Source organism: Anticarsia gemmatalis, chromosome 7, assembly GCF_050436995.1.
Source record: "Anticarsia gemmatalis isolate Benzon Research Colony breed Stoneville strain chromosome 7, ilAntGemm2 primary, whole genome shotgun sequence".
Classification (NCBI taxonomy): Eukaryota; Metazoa; Arthropoda; class Insecta; order Lepidoptera; family Erebidae; genus Anticarsia; species Anticarsia gemmatalis.
In genome coordinates this window covers 11,139,684-11,161,495 of record NC_134751.1, presented here as the reverse complement: position 1 = coordinate 11,161,495, position 21,812 = coordinate 11,139,684, and the positions used below count along the sequence as shown (strand labels likewise).

Here is a 21,812-nt window from a genome sequence, read left to right as displayed (position 1 = left end):
GAAATTCTTCATAAATATGATCACAATAAAATATCGATTCCATGGTGTAATTAATACCTATAGATAGTTTAATTTACCATTTCAACAAATAAAATATTTTAAATTAGTCTATGTTAGAAATGCATTAAACAAAATTAATCCGATAGCCACAGGTAGATTGAAATAAATTGAAGATCAATAAAATTGCTTAATGCATTTTTATTTCCTTCAGAAGTGTTTGTGCGATTAACTAGCAATATTATGGTTCATCATTATACTTTAAATACCTACAAACGATTTGAATGTGTTATTTGAGGTAATGTAAACATTATTTTTGGAGTTGATCGGATATAAGCTGCTAAGTGAGATTTAACGGAATTAATGAAATAAAAAAAAAATCTTTGAAGAAGTTCTCTATGTTGTTGGTTTTGATGTTCGTTTTGAAGAAATATGGACTTGGTAATCTAAATAAATAAACATAATCGATTTAATTTAACACAATTCAATTACAATAATCGATTTCAAGCTATAGTTACCCATCCCTAAAAGGATATCATTATTTTATTTTTTTACGCCAAATGCAAATGTTGCCAGTAAATAAAAAAAATGGTTGAAAGGATACATACTATGGCAACTATGCAAAAAATACTTTTGAAAAGCCCCGCAATAACTAATGCTTTTGTTTTCAATTAATTTTGGTTCATTTAGAATATGTTATTTGACGTGTTTGTAGGATTTCTATTATTTTTGACCGACAATAACTGAGGAGGAACTCACTATCAATTCGTCAATAACAAATAATAATTGTTTTTCAAATATAAACATCATTACCGACTCAATAAAATTGAACTTGAGTAGAATGCAAATAATCTTTGTGCTATAACAAAGGACTTGCACATCAAAGAGTCCATTATAAATGTGTTTCCACAGTACACAAAAGCAAACAATTTTAAATTACATAAACTTTTATCGTCGGAATAGCAAGTAATATGAATAATGTGTGAGTCTATTAGTCAATGTTGATATTGACTTCGAGTTTTAATTTAAATATTGTATTTACTTTTTACCGTTTACCGATAATGTTAACCAAGATATGCCTAGCTATTACTTTGCATATCGCACTCCCGGTGCAACACTGTCACTTTTGTATAAAAAAAACAAATCTATAGATATGTTACAAAGTCATTGTTGTGTGAAGTGTCAACGTTTTAAATGCTTCTCCTGAAAAACTACATTTTTGCATAAGTGACAGTATTGCACCGGGGGTGCGATATATATTTAGGTAAATAATTATATGTTGCCGCCAAACAACTTAAAAAATTTCGCTCTTCCTCAGCTTATTGAACAATTTTAAGGGCTAATTGGAAATTGCAGGGCGCCAGTGCGAAAGCTATTGCGCTTCGATCGCCCGATTGGTCGAACAGTCTACCGAGAGTTCCCTGCAACGGGTCCACGTTAAATTTGCTTTATAGAACACCTACTTTGTGTTTAAGTGGATTTACCACATAATTTTGGACTGGAAACGGTTACGAGTGTTTTATTTATGAACTAATTAATATTATGGGAATTCGAATGCCTAAAAAATGGGTGCTAGCGTCTTTCATTCAATTTTTTGTTAATTTTGATGAATGGTGTGTAGTAACTAGGGACGTAGATAAGGTGTATAATATTATATTTTGTTTCCAAAATAGTGTCACCTAAAAAAATCCATATCTACATAGAAGCTCGTAGCTCCACTTTACCGCTGCGATATATTATTGTACCCTAATTTGATGACACGTTGATCACACATGACAATTTACCGAGTAATCTGTTACGCGCCGCCATTAACGACCTATCATTATTTACCACAATATTATTGATCTAGTGGAATAGTGTGGATATGCTTTCTATATTTTTTTTCTTAGACTGTTTGTGGCTCCCAATGCTGGGCAAAGGCCTCCCACTTTCCTTCCAAATCCCCTTATAGGTGACAAGATCCGATCAGTTCTTCTTAAATGCGTCCAAGTTATCGCGCCACCTTAGTTAGGGTCTGCCGCGTCTGCGATGACCATCCCCTGGAACTCAATTAGTGGATAAACGAGCCAATCTTTTCGGATGCATGCGGATAATGTGGTCTATCCTCTACATCGGCTATACTATAAATTATTTTGGTAATGGTGAATACTAATTAGTTATTTAAATACTACTATCCTGCACTGTTTATCAGTGCAAAATTTCAAACCAGCGTTACACATTTCATGACTGAAGACTGGAGGATGAATATCCGAATAAATTTAGCTTCCACCGATAGAGATAAGAGAACGGCAGTGGTAGAAAAGTATGAGAAAGGTAAATTCAATAATAAAAGCTTTGTTTTTAAGGTACCTGAAAAAAAATCGTCCTAGTTGATACTCATGTCACTACGAAAGCCATATTATTCATCAAAACAAAATTACAACTTATTACCTCATCACGTGTAACATGCAATAATTTACTTATTGATCAAAAGTCTATGTCAACGTTATTCCAACGTGTGCATTAACCATAGCGTGTGGGGGTAAGTGGTGGCAAAAGTCACACTCACAGGCGCATCCTTACGACGCGAGTGGCGGCATACAGCCAGTGACAGTACGGCATTCAACCAACGACCAGCCAATGTGCCCCACAGGCTATGACATCAGCCTCATAATGCCATGGCCGGCATAGACCTCATAGTATCGTCAATATGTAACAACGCGGCTTGCGATGTCCCTTACAATGACACTTATAAAGGTGATCTTTTATTTTTTCTAGATTAGTTTTTTTTAATCTTCTGCTTTAACTTTTACTTAAGAATCTCCGACTGTTTCCTATTTAGTTACAAATTTAATACTTCGTTGTTAATTTGTCAGTATTAGGGGTTTTTATTTTTCGCGCTTTTGTAATGATAAACCATCCGAAACTTGCAAGTATCGCAACGAAATTCAAGCGCAGATTGTCTGCAATAACTGAGGATTTACCCATCCAGTCCAGTAAACAAATATATCTAGAACTCTTTGCTTTTGTCATAAAACAGCAATTGTGGCTACAACCTTCACGTTTGAACTTCAATTAATAGCAGTTACGATTTGCCGGCTAAAAATGTAATAATAACTGAGTTTACTTTTTCGTTAGTGCCCGACGTGGTGCAATTCTCGGAGCCTAATTACAAGAATTTGATGAAAGAGATCAATGGGAAAACACTGAAAGTTGGAACATATAACGTAAGTTTTCATACACCATTTCATTATACATACCTACTATACTACTTACCTACATTGAGCCCTTTTGATGAGGGAAGCCAATTAGGTAGAAAAAGCTGAGCTATTTTCTCAGTTTTTGTTTCTTATGCCGCTGTACGTAAGTCTCAAGCAGAAAAATAACTTTTTTTTTATGTCTAAGGCAGCACCTAACAAAGAAAGAAAAATATATAAAAAAATAGATGGTTGTAATTATTGGTAGTATCGTATCATCAATCACCCGTACTTACTACGGAATTATCTTTTCTAGAGCGTTTTCTTAGAATCGATACGATAGTCTTATAAGTACCACAGGCTAGGGAATTTGAGCTATTCGCTCTCTTTTATGTGGTTTCCTTTGGGAAGGAGGCAAGGGCTTCAATCCACCTCGCCAGCAAAGTACGGGTTGGAACAATGATAAGATACCAATCGTGACCAGTTTTTTTAGTAATCTATCAAACGAATAACGAAATAAAAGCATGTCAAATATATTACGTAAGTTCTAAGTCTAATCGTAAATTGTGTTCGCAGAACACACCGCTAAGCGGGTCATTCAGAGAAAATGGCAGCATCGTGGGCTTGGGCGTGGCTTTCATTGTCATGGACATATTGAGCGAAAGATTCAACTTTACCTATGAAATAGTCGAGCCTAAGAAGAACTATGAGTTGGGAGGCAAAACACCCGAGGATTCGCTGATAGGACTACTGAATAGCAGCGTAAGTTAAAAAAAATAGGGCTATTTTTCTACTGGACTATAGATTCCTTCGCTACCGCGGTTTCAATAATCTATCTTCAAAAATGGGTAGGGTAAGAATAAATATGTTTGATAACAAACAAATACAATGATGCGGTTGTTTGAAGCACTTAGGCAATCAAATGGCAATGAGGCTATCCATAGTAAGCGATAGTTTATTGAAACCGGTGCCTAACCAATATTTCTTCAATAGCACCACTTGGATTTTCACTAGGTACATTAGCCAAAATGTTATTTTAGAAAATAGACATGGCAGCCGCGTTGATACCAACATTGTTAGCGTACAGAGAAAAGGTATCGTTTTCCATCGATCTGGATGAAGGAGTGTGGGTCATGATGCTGAAGAGGCCAAAGGAATCCGCTGCTGGTTCTGGTCTCTTGGCACCGTTTAACAGTTTTGTATGGTAAGAATATTCCGATTTAATAAAGATCTCCCTACTATCTCTTTCTATTTAATTAGACCATGAGTATGTCCTATATTGTTAGGCTAAGGTCTCCCTCAAAATCTTTCATGTCTTTCGATATCCAGTTATTATTTTCTACTCAAAATGTAGTAAAAGTTATTTGTACTTTGCACATTTTTAGCATTTGCCGAAAACGCACTTTATAACACGATCATGGACTATGACGTCACAGTTCGTGTATTTGGCCCGTTTACTTAAAAGCTAAACAATAATTTGATATTATCTTATCAAGTACTGTTTTTAAGTATACCTTTAAAATATCTATTATTTGAAATTAAACACAGTTCCCGGATTTAATCGCGTAATTTATGTGTAGGTTTTTTGTAACTATTTAGGTAAATTGACGATTTTATCACTATCCTACGATTAAAAATATTTAGGTTTTTAAAATATGTACTTACTCAAATTAAAATATAGTAGAATCTAGAGTACCTAACTACAAAAAAAAAAAAATCACAAAAAAAAAACAAATTGCTGTTTTAGGTACCTAGTTTTGGCGGCAGTACTTACGTTTGCTCCTTGCATAACATTCTTTACGAGGCTTCGCAACAAAATGATAGCAGACGACGAAGGAGTGTTGCCACTGAAGCCAAGCTTTTGGTTCGTTTATAGTGCCTTTCTTAAACAAGGCACTAGTTTATCTCCGGAAGCAAGTAAGTAATTTGTTCAATTAAGCATTCGGGTTTTCATATGACTCGGCGTCGTGCAAGTAAGCGCTCTTAGACCATAATTATACCTAGCGAAAGCTTACGCTTGCGACCTAATTTTAGTGTGGGTTTTAATTAAAGATAGGGAGGTAGGTATTTCCATTAGCTACAGACATAACATGTGTAAAGAAATATGTTTGCTTTATGGTACATAGTAATCCAGTTCAATCATTAAAATAGGTACTTTGATAAATATCAATCTAAAATTTTTTTCGTTATCATAAAGTTACGAAACTGAACTAACATACTAAGTCATAGGTATTTTACGGTACCCAATACCTAAGTTATGATAAATATTTTACTTTCAGACTGTTCTATTAACTATCGTAATACATTCTGTTAAAATAAAAACTAAGGTACCTACCGAAGGGAAATTCCTTTGCTTCAGCATCCCCTCTCTACAACTCAACAAAAACATAACCTACTAATAAACAAATCTATCGCAATATTTGTAAATAACCAATCGGTACAATTCTCAAGGCTGCACATTCGTGTAAAATAACAATAACATTGTTGCTTTGCTGAAACATTAGTTGTACCTAATAGGTATTTCATCAATATGATTAAGTTTGACAAGATCGATGGCACATACATTTATTATTTGTGTAAAAGTAATCCATTACTAGATAAAATGTTGTAAGTAACATGTAAAGATATTATAAAATTATTAACGTAGTCGAAATAGAACGTAGTGCTTCTATAACGATCAATGCAGCCGATTCTATCGCCGCTAATGGCTTACATAATCTATCATTTTTATCACACCCTTCTAACTTTTTCTATAGTAATCACAAATGAAAATGGTGTTGATGATAAATTTCCAAAATATTTGTCCAGTGAGTGATTACTGTTATTATACTTTATTTACTAAAGTCACGGTTTCTTTTGAGATTTATGAAGAAAAGTTTTAATGGACATTCTTATGACAGACCATTAGACATTTAGGTCATCAAATTCTTATAATTGTTATTGGTAGATTTATAGGTATTGAGTAAGTATACTTAATATGTATTTCACTCTATTGGGTTACCTACTTAAATAAGTATTAAGAAGGTAAGTATACCTACCTACCTCCTATAACTAAGAAGTAGATTAATACCAGCCCACGTTCAAATCCAGGTCGCAACTTTACTTTAGTAAGCCTAAGCTAGATATCTATCTTTATCACTCAGTATTTATCTACCTAAGTAGTTCTAACTGATTGTATCTTCGACATGATTCATTCTTACAACTTGAAGGGGACAGATATGACAGAATGACTTCATGGACTTCTGTGGAAAATATAAATCGGCTCTAATGGTCCTAACCTATCTATGACGGTATATTATAAAAGAGCTTTGTCGCGTGCAATAGTTAGAAAATATTAGGTAAGGGGTAGCTGAAAATCATTGCTGTGCAGCACAGCGTCAGTACATCGAGCTGTAGCCGTCTTTTGCATCTCAATGTCCTGCGTAGATATTGAGGTCTGTCTTTTTGTATTGTATCTGTTAAGGGTCACAAAAATAAATCTAACCTGCCTCTGACAGGTGCCAAAAATCAACTTTAGTTACAATTCCTACAGGCTTTCGTTAGCTTCGTATAATTATTGTACCTATACCTACGCATATGTACGTATTTCTTGTAGACACAACCCGGGTTCTGTTCGTAACTTGGTGGCTGTTCATGATTCTCCTATCAGCGTTCTACACCGCGAACCTGACTGCTTTCCTGACTCTCTCCAAATTCACGCTGGCTATTGAGTACCCTAGAGACTTGTACAGCAAGAATTATCGATGGATATCCGCGGCTGGAAGTTCAGTGGAATACACTGTGAAAACTGTAAGTGGAATAACATTAAAACCTTAGGTAGTAGTAGGCCTAGACATTTTACAGACGTTATACGAGTATGTTAGGTAGGTATATATTTAAGTACTTAGTTTGGTGCGATGTGAAGAAGGTGCATTAACAACCATACAAACCATTGAACTCAACAACATTTAACCACGTGGGATTGGTACACTCATAAATAAACATTTGTGTACAAACTTGATCAACTTTCGACCTATACCCGATATTTAATAACTAATCCTGGGTACCGAATAACTTACCTGAGTGATTAAGTACATTAACTTAACAATAGTAACATTAACAACGTACCTTACATTACTTACTATTTATAATATAAAACTTTTAGTTGCATGGAATACTGAAAATTCTGTATTACTTATAACTTACTATTGTCTTGTTTATCTCCAGGAAGGTGAAGACTTATACTACCTAAGCACAATGGTCGCCAACGGTCGCGCGAAATTCCTCACAGTACGAAACGACCTCGGTTTCCTAGACTCTGTCAAGAGAGGCGCAGTCTTAGTGAAAGAACAAACAGTCGTAGATCACCTTATGTATAACGATTATATATCTAAGAAGGATGTGGAAGAAAGCGACCGGTGTACTTATGTATTGGCTCCTAATGCGTTTATGAAGAAACAGAGAGCCTTTGCTTATCCGATGGGCAGTCAGTTGAAGAGCTTGTTTGATCCCACGTAAGTTTTTTTCAACTTAACCCGTTTACTGCCCAGTGGATTTTTCAAAGTGCCCAAAGAAAAAGACGTTCGTACAGTGCCCCAGCCGCACTATCGCGTCCATGATTTTTCCTTGCTGTGTGCTCGAACCGCATATACGCGTTTGTAAAGCGTTCGCTATATGCCCTTGACGCGTCTGTGCGTTTGAACAAAATAAGCGTAAATATTAAATAAGACAAATAAAGAATGATAGCTCCCTGTTAGGCCGTCGTTTTGGGAAACTATTAGGTTTCTTGCTGATGAGTAGATCATTTATGTCACTTGTAAGTGTTTAAATACAAGTGTTTACTCACACTGACCTAATTTTTCAACCATCTCATACAGATTGACGCAGATATTCCAATCGGGTATACTGGAGTTCCTCAAGAGAAAAGATCTGCCGAGCACGAAGATCTGTCCCTTAGATCTGCAGTCAAAAGATCGCAAACTGAGGAACAGTGACCTCATAATGACGTATATGGTCATGGGTGTTGGATCCGGCATCGCTGTCGCTATATTTGCTGCTGAAGTAATTATTACTAATACTTACTAACTATACTGTCAACTTTTGTACTGTAATCTACAAAACATAATAAAAATATATTCTTTACCGCATTAATTAATACTTGCACGCTTAAGACAACAGAGAACCTTACCTATGTTAAAAAAATTATAGTCACTATGTTTTAGCCGTAGTTAATATGAAATATTGTTCTGTAGAAAATTTGTTTGTATCAGTCATGGAAACACTATGCACATTGTTCATAACATACCATTATTTAGAACAGGTTCGATGAAAAACCAAATAGGTACTTCTTCCTTACATACTTACTGAGTACAAACTTACACCATCGTGGTAAAGGACCCCTTAACGTAGTATAGATATGCTATATTTGCGGTACCAATTTTTTCCTTTTCCGTACTTACAACATCAACTTTATATTTCCAGATCGTATTCAAACGCTACATATCCGTGAAAATACACAAGGATAAGAAAACTAAGAAGACATCTCGGCAGTCGAAGAAATCCCGTGATTACGACGACACTCGGCCTCCTCCCTACGACTCACTGTTTGGCAAAAACTCCAAATTTAACGTTGAAGATACAAGGAAAAAAATGATCAATGGCAGAGAGTACTACGTGTTTGAGATGGGCAGTGGTGGGCAGAGACTCATTCCTGTGAGGGCACCTTCATCATTTCTTTACCGATCGGATAAATAGCTCTTGCATAACGGGTTTGACGTTAATACGGGCCGTTTTCGATATACTAACTTCAGTAAGAGTACTATGGTTTGGGTTACTATAATTTACGACGGTTACTATAGTTGAGTAAACTTTAGTAACCATTACCGAAGTTAGCATATTGATATCGGTCGTTTCTATTTTAGTAGATATATTTTTGAGGTAAATTTGGACACATGGAAAATACTTGGCTAATCTTATTGTAATGTTAGCTCAGACAGTAGACAATTATACGTAATTATAGTACAAATACTAAGTGTAGGCGCGTGTAGTGTTTAAGTGTGTTACATAAACTATTACCGATAAGGCACTATGCACACAGCACATTATGTTGTATGAATGGGGCAGAACAATAATAAATGAATTCAAAACGCATTTCTGTTTTAATACATATTTTTATTAATCGTGAACGTTCATAGACATTCGCATCAACGTTTTGTACGTATAAATAAAGAGAATGTAACCAAATATTCACAATATAAACAATCTTATGAATAATAAATAATAAAATCAACTAGTTTTTGTATTGTAGGATTTTGTACAGTCACAAGCACAAATAAGTAAAAAAGTCAAACAAGAAATTATTATTGGTGATAGAGTTACCATAGTATGAATATTTTTATTCATTAATACACGTTTTCAATTAGAGTATTTATGCTTGTAACTGTACAAGAAGGTGTCGCCATAAACTGTACAACAGTCAATTTTGGACATACACAGAGACATTGTGTATTTCTATTTCAGATATTATACTTTTATTAAAACTGGATTAACTGGTTACTTTTCACATGTTATTTCATATACTGAAATGTTTTTTTTAATAATTGCATTTTTTCTGAAATAAAGAAATGATAGATATTATGGTAAATCCTTTAAAACAAGAATAATTAAACGTGCTTAGTCCAATCTTAATAAATGATGTTAATGAATTTAGTCTAAATTCCAAGAAAATTAAAATAATACATTGGTTCAACTTGTTTTTAAAAACCGTAATTTTATTTTATTTATTAGATAATAACTAACAAATCGAATTAATTCATAAGCTATTGATAAACATTGGTTTAAATAGTACATTATTACGAGGTTTTATTATTTATATTATTTTGTATTACACAGCACCTATCGTTTTATTGCAGCCATATTGGTTCCGGAATTTAATTTCAATGTGAAATAAATAAAAAAAAAATATTAATCTCGAATCGTTTCAACTAAAATATGCATATTATCTGCTCATACGCACTCGCGATTACTTTTATTTGACAAATGATACTATCAAAGATATCGTTAGTATTGTATTGATTTTACGTCAAGTTTTCGAGATAAACTGTAGAAGTAATTATTAAATTTCCATTTTAATATTCACTTGTGATTTTTTGTCATTTTTAATAATTTATGTAAAAATAATCATTTTACATTGCTGTTCATATTTTCCCCTGCGCGCGTATAAACCACTACAAGAAAGAAATGTTGTTTTAAACATTAAAACTTATGTATAAATTTAGGGCAAATTTCAAACTATAAAGTTATTTTTCTTACTGGTCTAGAAGGCTTTGCTTATATTTGAACGAGGTGTCACAAAATTCAACAAACGTGAAAAATATTGTGCTACAATTTATTATATTAGCTTAGCTATTGTGTTTATCTAACTAATAATTATTATTGCAATGTGTTTTACCCGCAAAATGCATTGTGACGTCACACTGTGAAAGATTTCCACGCTGTCTTTTCATTTATAACTACAAATGACATCACGTTACTAAGTAATGAAAACCATTTACTTATTCTAAAAGGTCAATAATAATTTCTAGTTTAAAAATAATTTGGAAAAAGTCTATGCTCGACTACGGATCTACTTTATTTGAAAAAGGATTAAAGTGTATCAGAGACAACCAGTCTTTTTTTTCTGTATCGCAGCCCATTATGCTCATTGTATAAAAAAATAATAACATATTTTATATAACACTTGCTGAGACATCTATGGTGTAATAATATTACTATCCTAGGTAAACGTCAATCAGTCCGTCAGTCAGATAATTAAAAAATATTACACACGTATTTTTTTTCATTAATGAGCAATATAAAGTTTCTCAGTTAAAAAACATTAAAGTTACGGAGTGGGAGCTAATGACGTCACGTTGTTGTACATTTTCTACTACACCGTGACGTCATGCAACTTTGTAACTCAAGATAACCGCGTTATTGTTTGCTTTTGCACAAAAAAAAATACGTGTATATTTTTTTATAATCTACCAGACGCACTAAAAAAAATAGCCAACATCCCTACAATTGTTGTGTTGCGAACAAACTTCCACAGAAACATGTTTCGTGTGAGTGGCTACTTCATAGGAATTGATACTATAAACAAATACTTACATTACTATCAGTATAAATGTATTTAGATTAAAAGATAAGATTGTCTTATTGGTTATTGCAACGTCATTCACGTGGAAATGTAAATCAGGTTATTGACCCCGGCTATCCGAGAAATATCAAAACACTATTGAATAATACGATTAGCGGCACCGATTTTGGCTAAGTCTGTATAAAGTTTATTTTTAAAATATGTTTATTGTACTTAAGGAATAAAAGAAAAGAATCTCAGTGTGATACTGAATATGTGAATTTAGAATATTAAAAAAGTAATAAAATATCTCATTTTTCATCGTAGCGCTTGAAACATGCAGTGTTTCAGTTATTATCTGTTAAATATCCAAATACCTGTAGGTATTGTGTGATAATACACTGTGGTTTTATATCTCTTCTCTTTCAACTTGAATAGGTATACTGCAGCGCAATTCTCTGCAGTCGGTACTGTCGAGTATCGAAAGTTTGACATTTAATATGTACTGACAAAATAGTTCCTACGAAGCCCGGTAGAGGGACTAAACAGATTTTCTCGATAGCTAGACGCTTGTCGGTAGTCGATAGTAGTAGAAAATTGAGCTTATGACCAGTCATTTAATCCATCGGTAATCGATTATTATTTTCATTAGCTACGATGAAGAATAAACAAGTTGTCTTCAAGACAGTCAATATAAATTACACTTACGATACAAACATCTTATATAATTCACATAGCAAATCATTCAACAACATTGTTTTGGTATAAACTCACACATACATATTAGTTGCGAAATACCCTCTTATCTAAATTAGCCCTGATTTTGATGTACCAAACTAATGATCGATGCATCTCTTTCTCGCTAAGGTAGAGAGAAAAGGATAGATATAACACCGTGGAATGATAACTGTAGTTTAAAACTCTCTATCCTTGTCATGAAACCTTGGTTAGAAAGAGATGCAAGTCTTAGAGCGGTGTACAACATAATCGGCACTATTCTCTAATGATACTACCTCTTTGCTTATTCTACTAAATTACTAAGTGAAATGAGGAATATAATTTCGACGTGCTTTCCCGCTAAAGCTAAGGTCAGTTCAAGTTTTTTTGAGGGTTCAACTTTTGTACCATAATTTCTTATTAATTTTCCGAATTTGGGTATTCTCTTAAATCTGTTTTTCGAGTTCAAAGTCATTGAACCCTCCTTACAAGCTTTGTTTATCTGTACACGTGCTGAAAATGCAGTACCTAATGTGACTCTGAGCGAATGCTGCAACTAGCTTGAACCCTAGATAAAAGTTTACAGAGAAAATTTTGCGCTCGTTTTGATTAGTGTTTATTCACAATGCGAAAATGAAGACAGAAGCTCGACCTAAACGTTTAACAAGAATTTGTTAACTTTAATAAAATTATGAATTACTCATTTATGAATTTGTAACAATTGATGTAAGTACTTAATTAAATGTAATTAAACGATGCTAAACTAATGAACGAACTACCTAAATAATGCGAGATTTTATCAAATTAGCTACGAGAGACTAATGATTCTACGACAAAATATCACCGATGACTCCAATGAGTGACAAATTTTGCGTGACAACGTGATGAATGTTATATTCAACATGTGAATGTTGGTAACAATGGAGCCAATGAATGTCACAGCTAATTTGTAGTGAAAGTGAGGTTATTCGGTGAGAGCGCGCTCGGGCTCGGCCGGCTGTCACACCGCAAGCCGGCCGTCCAGCATAGGCGACGGGAGCAGGGAACTAAAAAAAATATCTTTATTAACTTCCCTCCTTTATCGTCTGCTGTCGTTACAAAAACATTTTAACAACAAACTCTACAACAACATTCATCTCCGACTATCAACTTCAGCCTAAAAGCTGCTACATAGTGCCGACAAATAACATGCATTGTTATAAACAAAAATGTTCACTTAAAGTTATATACAATGATGAAAATTTATACATTAGTGTGATGCTATTACGTGTTTTACGTGAATGACGAATATTGTACTTTTCATATTTATAAAATGTCAGTTGATACAAAATAAATTGTCAGCAACGACTTCAAAATAGCTCGTTCTTACGGTTAATAATACTTTAATTTAGCCTCCGTTAAATGCGAGAAAATGTCCGAACTTGTACTCTTTGGGCTATGTAGGAAGACTGTAACATTTCATCACTGTTTGCAGAATTACATTGAAAATATGTGGCGAATATTAAATTCAGTCGGATGTATAGTAGCCTCAAAATACTATGTTATTTTAATACTAGGAAATTCGAATAAATCAAATCAAGTTAGAAAAGAAAATCCACATATTTTCGAATATAATTCTGCGTTTTCAAACACATTTAAATATAAAACGGTCGTTCACATGTACTACGAATAAACAGTTCCTTATCCTTCTACTAACCCGCACTCTAAAGCTTCTAGGTTCCACGTGGTGGCGCGTCCTTGTGCGCCGGCGCCGTTAGTCGAACACATTGATTCAGTTCTAGATCCCATGTTCCGCTGTCTGCATAGATACGGCGTGACAGTTGGAGATGGGGTACTTTGCTCCTGGAATTTTAATAAACGGACTTTACAGAATTGTAGTCAAAAATATGCAACATATCTTTTACCTCCGTTTACGAAATACACTAAAACAAACTAATTTAAAAATACATTTTAAAAATCTATATCTTGATCGGTTGATCAAGAATAGATATAAAAAACGTGTGAGATAATTTATAGTACTTATACGAGTATATGTGCACATAGCTTTTATCAGATACAACTATTGATAATAGATTCCAACGATAAACACATAGTTGCTAAACTACTGTCGGCTTCAGAACCGATTACATTATAATAGATAGGTAAATAATGTAAATATACAATGTGTAAAAGGTACAAATACAATCAATTAGGCTAATGCTCGCTGTTAGCATCGGCACTCGATAATTGTAATGATAAAATTTAATTGTTTTAATTGCGATATGTCGCTGCAGGGCTGCCGAGTAATTATCGATAAAGTATTTTAAAACGTATTACTCATATACAGAATTAAATACACATTGCAGGTACAAGAATAATACACTAAAATGTAATCATATTCACAGTCGATAAAATTCAGTTATTGATTAAAAATAAGTTTTCCGACACCTTTGCTGTTGTATAACATTATCCCGCATGCAAGAACCAATATTAGAATTCCTCAGTTTCATCTCTTTCTATCCCTTTGTGTCGTTCAAGACAGAAAGAGACAAAACGCTTCATAGATAAACCGTCATCTAGGTACTTATACTGTATGCTAGTAAAAGCCAATTTGTGTAGACAAATAAAAAACTACAATAGTCTACTATTTTATGCAAATAGCTGACAATCAAATATACGAACTGCAAGTAAACGTTTACCTTTATTTCTGAGAAAATTACCGAACAATTTTCATACTCGATATAGGTCGTAACGATTACGTGTCCTTCGGTAAATATGCATCCATATCGATCAAACGGTAAGCGGCCACTGGTTCATAACTGATTAATAAGTACGCCGACCAACTTGCACGCGCAAAAATACATCAATTAGACATTAAAAATGTTGTAGGCTTATCTTTACCAACGGAAATATAAGAAATTATTATAAATTGCAATCTTAACGCTTATCATATAAATTCGTTTATTAATTAATTTATTAATAGGACTGTTTTATGTGTGTGGTAGGACATTTTCGCACAGGGTGAATTTAGGCACATATACCTAAATATACCTTTGGTTTTTCGCATATGCACGTATTTTTGCTTAGACCATGATCTGAGCGAATACGTGTTTATACGTTCGTACAAATACGTGCACGTACGTGTACGTTAAGCGCAAAAGTGCTAAAATATACCCAGTGGAAAATACGTTCCTTTATATTTTAAGTAAACTTCAGGCATACCATTGCATTGGATAGAAGGGGTGCATTAGCCATTCCATAATGTCCTTGTTACCTTTCTAAATACTATGTAGTTAAGAGTCTCTGCCACCAATCATTGTATATACAGTTAGTGAAATTTTCAGTGTTAGTGTGTGTTTTTTTGTGTTAAAGTAGATATTATGAAGTGTGTGATCAACGCGCACTGAACAACAAGACGTACGAGCAGTTTTCATTGATCAATGGATAATGGACCTTAAAGTAAAAAATTGTGTGTAAAAGATAATTCTTTATCAAATGACAGAATTATCTTTAGCACAGTATTTTGACCTCTATGTTGTTAGTGATGAAGCTCATTATCAATTGATCAATGAAAATTATTAATAATAGTAGTTTGCTGTTCAGTGTGCTGACTGATTTTAACCGGTGACGGTCATCTGGGTCGATGAGAGTCGACACAGAAATCAAAGCCAAATAAATTGTAAATATTTTACTATTTTTATAAATCTTTTACAACAAATGAACACAGCCTCGTTAACAAACATTTGGCATTAATACAAAATCACTTATAATTTAATAAATCTGTATTAATAATACAACTATATGATTTCAACAACTGTCGTTATACAAATATATCTTCTATACGTATTATATGATAAAATACAATAAATCTAACCATTTCATTATCAGGTATCAGGAATCTTCAAAGACCTGGACTTGGACAGGATGGTGGTGTTCATAGAGTCCACTTTCAACGATATCATCTCCTTGAAAAAGATTTATCGAACCCTTATCGTTTCTAAACTGATAAACTGTAATTAGAAACACACATGATACTGCTAAATGGCGGGCAACAAAAAATAAACAAAATATAAATAAAACTGGACTACCCTACATTTTATTCCACAAAAATTAACAAACAAAAAATACAAAGCAAATATCGTGTGATTTTATAATAAAGCACACACTCGTATTTCATTTCGATATTTATGTGAAATGTTTGACATAAGCATGAGGTCTCCATTCTTTTGTTTTGCATAACGAAGTTGTGATAATGCAAATAACATAGACAATGTTCATCACACATGATTTCTTTCGTGGTTTCAACACAGATCATCTGTTTCTATTGCTCATTATTAACAAAAAACTTTCACTTTTTACCAAGCAATTATACATGTGAACTTACAACAAAAATATGTCCATAATCATAATGGCTGTATTACATACAACTTCATACAAGCTGCTCCGAGGATCGCTGAATCTACAGTAATTATTCGACATTATCATATTCTCAGTACCCTTCCCCGTTCTTACAAACTATATACAAGTAACTTAACTAACTACGATAATCGTTTAAATGAAATTATTTACATTAGTTACATCAAAATCTCTAGGACAAAGTTGATTTCTAGCTATACTAAGGTGGAGTGGGGTAAAATTATACAATAATGTAACAGTATCGAATGATCGACACAACCCTTAGTCTATGCCGTGTATCTATACAAATCACAGGCTGATGAGACAGTTGCTGTAATCTTAGATGTGCAATAGCGTAGAATTGTTTATATACAAAGCTTAACCGGCTAAGTTAAAGCGTTTTTTATACAAGATGTTGTAAAGCTGAGGTGTTGATGACCCTTTACCTTGATGTTAGTGTATACAGTTATAGTAGGGTGTTAGTTAATACTATATGACGTCAGTTAAAAGGCGCACCTGTTGGTTGGGCCCGCAGCAGGTCGCGTTGTGACACAGGTCGTTCGGTGGACAGTGGAGCGCGCAGGGAGCTTCGGCTGACGCACCGCTTATTATCTATAGTCAAATATTATATTAAGATATGCATAAAATAAAAATAATGTAAGGCATAACAATATTATTACATCTATGTGGTGAAAGATTTAATTCACTATAGTGTAAATAAAATAAATGTAATCAGTTAAAACAGGACATTTTAAAGTATGATATTTTTTACCCTATTTTCCTCCATTTGCTGCATTCGCAGAAAAGTGTTCTTTGTTTGTGTGTTTGCTTATTGCTATTATTATTGTATTGCTTAAAGTGTCATCATCAACACTGGTTTGATTGATTGATTGCAAAAACGTCTGCATATTGTTAATCCATATGACAATGATTCATCAATAATACCTTTGTAATTGTAACTCATGATGCCAAAAAATTAAAGCCTATTAATTCTAGGTATATTTTTCAAACAGACGCACCGTATAATATGTACTAATAAAATCTAATCTGTTTATTTTACAGTGACACGCATCGATAAGACAAAACTTGCAAAGAACAATTAATATATTTATGTTACGTTATCTCAATTCAACGTCTGCTACGATTGTGTTGATACAATAATCCCTAATAGGGTTCTTACAATGGATAACTACACTATTGACGCTCGTTACTTTACAATGAGAACAGTAAAATGACAACACCGCAGACTTATTTCAAATTTATTTTAATAAATAAACAAGACTGAATAACATTGCAATTGCTTTTGTAAAAATTCTACCGAATTTTCAAAGGCGAAATCTACAATCAATTAACAAAAAAAAAAACTAAGCTACATAGGTTTGGGGCCAGTACGTATTATTCTACAACATAGCCATTTTGTCAGGTGCCAGTCGTAACCGGTCCTGTATTACAAGATTTTTGGATGTGAATGAAGCAAGGGAAGTTTTTAAGGATCGTACTACGTGATGTTCTTTGGTTCTGCCTAACCCTATGTTTCCAAGTCTGACTTTATGTTTGTATCTTGTCCAAAATTAATATGTCAAAATCTTTAGCTAATAATCTATACTAATATTATAAAGCTGAAGAGTTTGTTAGTTTGTTTGTTTGAACGCGCTAATCTCGGAAACTACTGGTCCGATTTGAAAAATTCTTTCAAATCGTGTTAGATAGCCCATTTATCGAGGAAGGCTATAGGCTATATATCATCACGCTACGACCAATAGGAACTGAGTACCAGTGAAAAATGTTACTAAAACGGGGAAAATTATGATTCTCTTATGTGACGCAAGCGAAGTTGAACGGGTCAGCTAGTAAATATACACGCTTGTGAACTAACGAAGGATATTCCTGTTATAAGTAGAGTGTATTGTTTTCTGAAATAAACTACTGCGTAGTAAGACTAGAGTTTTCATTCGTAATCTGTCACCAAAATGTACATCTTACATTTCCGAACAGCTGAACAGAGAATAATTCTTATTTTAATATATTTGTTACTGTTGGGCGCGTTTTTATGGGAGCGATGGGATCAAAATTCCCATTAGAATTGAATCAACTGAATTTAATTGTTCTATACCCAGACGAAATCGGGCCAGTTTGCTAGTTACAAATAATACCAACAAATAGCTTCTACTAACTTCTTATGCTTGGCTAAGCCTAATGGCTTATTCCTGGATATATAAGTGCGTAGTATATAATGATAATCTTACCTCATTACCGCCTAGAGGCAGTTCGACGAACTCTGGCTGTATGGTCGTCGAGTGTATACCCTCGTTGTGGAAGAACTCCTTCACCTTCTCCGCAATCTTCATGTACTCTGACAGATTTCTACACCTAAAAATGAATAAAGGAAAGCATTTAATACATACTTAGATAGATTCATTGTAAGAATGAAGACTGAGGACTTCAAGGAAAATCACGCATTAAGACCAATAAAATTACTAATAGGCAATGTAGGCATGCATTAGTTACATAGATTATAATAAACATGTCTGTGTATTTTTAAAGAAGGGAAGCTGTATTAGACAGGTCACCCTTAGCGGTATAAGCTTGTGGATCTTTGATGTTCTAAATTTTGAATTGTCTATCATCGACAGCATGAAACCTTGCATACAAGGCTCTGTACTAAGATATTGGATTATAGTCTTCGCAATTAGAAAAGATTGTATAAATTCTTCAATTGTTTATAAACGGTAAACCAACGCTCACGCATGTGTCCTAGAGTGCCCTACGCTATTAGACGGCTATTGTAAACGAACTATACTGTCGTCATCAGTATGTTTATTTATACTCGCACCTAGTTTACTAATTGTTTTTCTGATAAGGACATTGTAAGAATTACATACGAAAGTACATCGGGGAAGTAATTATTATTACAATTTACTACTAACGCTTATGTAGAGTGGTACACAAGAAATCAATTAGTCCGATGTGCAACCGATAAATCTAACAATGATGGTATTATTTTAAACAAAGAAACATCTATCATCTGATTGTTATTTCAACAATTGTCAGACTCAGCTTTAAAAATACACAATGGAGATGTGTTTATTATATTTTGAAACGTACGTTCGCTTCAAAGATTTCGTGATTTATAAAACTAAATGCTCGCCGAATCGTCCGCTCTGATTGGTCTTGAACATGAAAGGTTAAATAAATTATAATATTTTGCTTGTAAAACGCTTTGCACGTTCTGAACTATTGTATACCATTTAAAAGACCGTCGAAAGTATTATTAGTCACGCTATTTTCTCCTTAGTGCTGAGTACAATACAGCTATAACTTAACCCATTTATAAACAAAAATGCTGACGATTTATTATTGTCAAATACCACGTTTCATTGGCGATTTATGAACAGTTTATTTTGAGAACAATTAACAAAAAATGCTATGAATAAAATTTAATTATAAGTGTTATTTACGCCGTAAAACACCTTGCTACTATTAATCAAAATATTCTATTAAAAATAAAGATGACATCAAAATCAATTTCAGTGCTGTAGAGTAAAAAAAATAACACGCGAGTGTTCATCATATTAGTAATAGCAATAAATCAAAGTAGGTAAGCCGTTTTATTTTTTTCCAGTGAACTTGAAAACACCGCATCGACTGAAATGTTTATACGGCGTAAAGCGTGAAATTTCATTTTATATTTGCATTCGATAATATAATAAGGCCGTTTACATACGGCGGGAAATAAAAGCGCCGGCGCACTGGTTCGTTGACATTGATTCTGGGACAAAGACTAGTTTCCATTGGGAATGTGCCAAAAGCAATGTTACAGAAGCGTTTTTCAAAAACAAACATTAGCGGGTGAGCTGGAAATTGTTTTTGTATTGAAAAACAACATTTTTTATAAGGTGGAGCGTCGTGCTCGCGAAGAGGTAAGCACGAAGTATTTTTGCATTTTATTGCATCACTAGGATGATTGGAATTTTTATTTAGATTGCCTTTTAAATAGATTTTCATACAGCAGTTCAAATAGAATCATAATTATTTGCAACAATTATTGGGTAGTTATTCACCGCGATTCGATCCGTGGGTGTAAAATAACAATACAGCTGTAATCGATATTGTGGATTTCATATCGTTAGTTTTAGCTTTCAATAACGTATACGCAGATGCCCTTAACACAATAACATGAGCCTAGTAATCCACTAAGAACCTTCGGAGGTTTTAGTCTGAGTGTCGATTGTTTACATCAATCAGCCAACATCAGTAATAGCTTTTCTAATTAAGTTCTTTGTTGCTTAGTGCAATAACATTGTGGAACAAAGCTGTTGTAACACATCTCCTGATGAGACAGTCATATGTTTTAATTCAAACTAAGTATAGTGTCCTTACATCGTCTCACTTTTAACTTAGTTCTCAAAGACAGTAAATGTCTATGCATAACTTTTCTCTTGTCATTATACTTATCAACCAATTATTAGCTTTCAAAAGTACCGACATACACACTATGGTGAAGGAGAGATAGATAAATACACCGTTTATTTGTACTTGACCTACTTCAATACTGGTTTTGATTTGTTAATGCCCACAAATCACGTTTGCGAAACGACGACAGACGGGCGACATTTTGATAAGCAGATATCAAAAATGCCGATTAAAAAGCACTTGAAGAGTTCAAACGTGTGAATGCCAATTGGATGGGTAATGGGTTATGAACATTGCCCATCCAACCGTTATATTTGGATCCAACAATCTATTTTCGAACCAACCTGTTAAGCTAAACATAGTCTTTAAGTACATAAACGTGAACATCTATTTGCACTTTTAGATTACGGTGTTTTTAAAAAGGTTGTAGTGTAGTCTTGTAAATGGCTAAGTTTTGTAAACTCCACGAAAAGTCAATCGAAAAAGCCTGAAAAATCCGAATTTGACGATTGAAGATCTGCTGTATTTGATACACTGCAGTTGTAGGTTTAATCCAAGTTTAAAATTAATTTATAATAAAAGAAAATAGGCTTTCTCGTATGCTTTAATTTTAGTTTTCCGAACATGCCTCAGAGGCTCTGACGTATAGTCTGGCTCCAATAAATTCCAACCTATTATAAAATAGGTTGCATTAACATCTGTGCCAAGTTTTCAACGATTTTTTAATGTTTAAAGCCTTAGCCTAGATTTTTTTAAATCGGTTGTTTTGTCACGTAAGTAATAATAACTCTGTTGCTTGTTTATCACGAAACGTACCTAATATGTACCGAGACAACATAACCTATACCTATATTATGGGGAATTTTATTGTAAAAAATATCATATTAAGTTAAGTTTTATTTACCTAGTGTCGGAAAATTTACTCTGGTTTTGATATTCTATCGTAGTTTAACATTTCCTTAAATACAACAATACCTATCCATCAAGCCTAAATATATTTTAGCTTCCAAGAAAATTTAATTTCTTAGGGACAAAGAACT

General features: G+C 33.7%; 2 protein-coding genes across 6 annotated transcripts in view; one reads left to right on the top strand and one right to left on the bottom strand.

Annotated features, from left to right (window-relative positions):
• Nucleotides 1-1,180: 1,180 nt before the first annotated feature.
• Ir76b (Ionotropic receptor 76b) lies at nt 1,181-9,197 on the top strand. Of its 2 annotated transcripts, XM_076116084.1 has the most exons (10): nt 1,181-1,261; nt 2,343-2,733; nt 3,115-3,203; nt 3,750-3,935; nt 4,214-4,377; nt 4,921-5,090; nt 6,769-6,962; nt 7,380-7,666; nt 8,030-8,213; nt 8,634-9,197. In XM_076116084.1, the coding sequence occupies exons 2-10, from the start codon at nt 2,655-2,657 to the stop codon at nt 8,904-8,906; spliced, it is 1,626 nt and encodes a 541-aa protein (XP_075972199.1). In that variant the 5' UTR covers nt 1,181-1,261; nt 2,343-2,654; the 3' UTR covers nt 8,907-9,197. The 2 variants fall into 2 exon arrangements, with proteins under 2 accessions (XP_075972199.1, XP_075972200.1); XM_076116085.1 differs by lacking the exon at nt 2,343-2,733 and having other exon boundaries at nt 1,185-1,261.
• A 259-nt stretch (nt 9,198-9,456) lies between these two features.
• Nucleotides 9,457-21,812, bottom strand: part of ZnT63C (solute carrier family 30 member 1) — a 30,966-nt gene continuing 18,610 nt past the window's right edge. Inside the window, exons 7-10 of one of the 4 annotated variants that reach the window (XM_076116087.1) lie at nt 18,606-18,729; nt 16,876-16,971; nt 13,682-13,827; nt 9,457-13,031 (exon numbers count right to left, since the gene is read on the bottom strand). In XM_076116087.1, coding sequence (XP_075972202.1) covers nt 12,986-13,031; nt 13,682-13,827; nt 16,876-16,971; nt 18,606-18,729 — 412 coding nt within the window. In that variant the 3' untranslated portion in view covers nt 9,457-12,985. Of the gene's footprint in view, nt 13,828-15,639; nt 15,975-16,875; nt 16,972-18,605; nt 18,730-21,812 lie in introns of those variants that run through there. The other 3 variants (XM_076116086.1, XM_076116088.1, XM_076116089.1) reach the window with 3 other exon arrangements.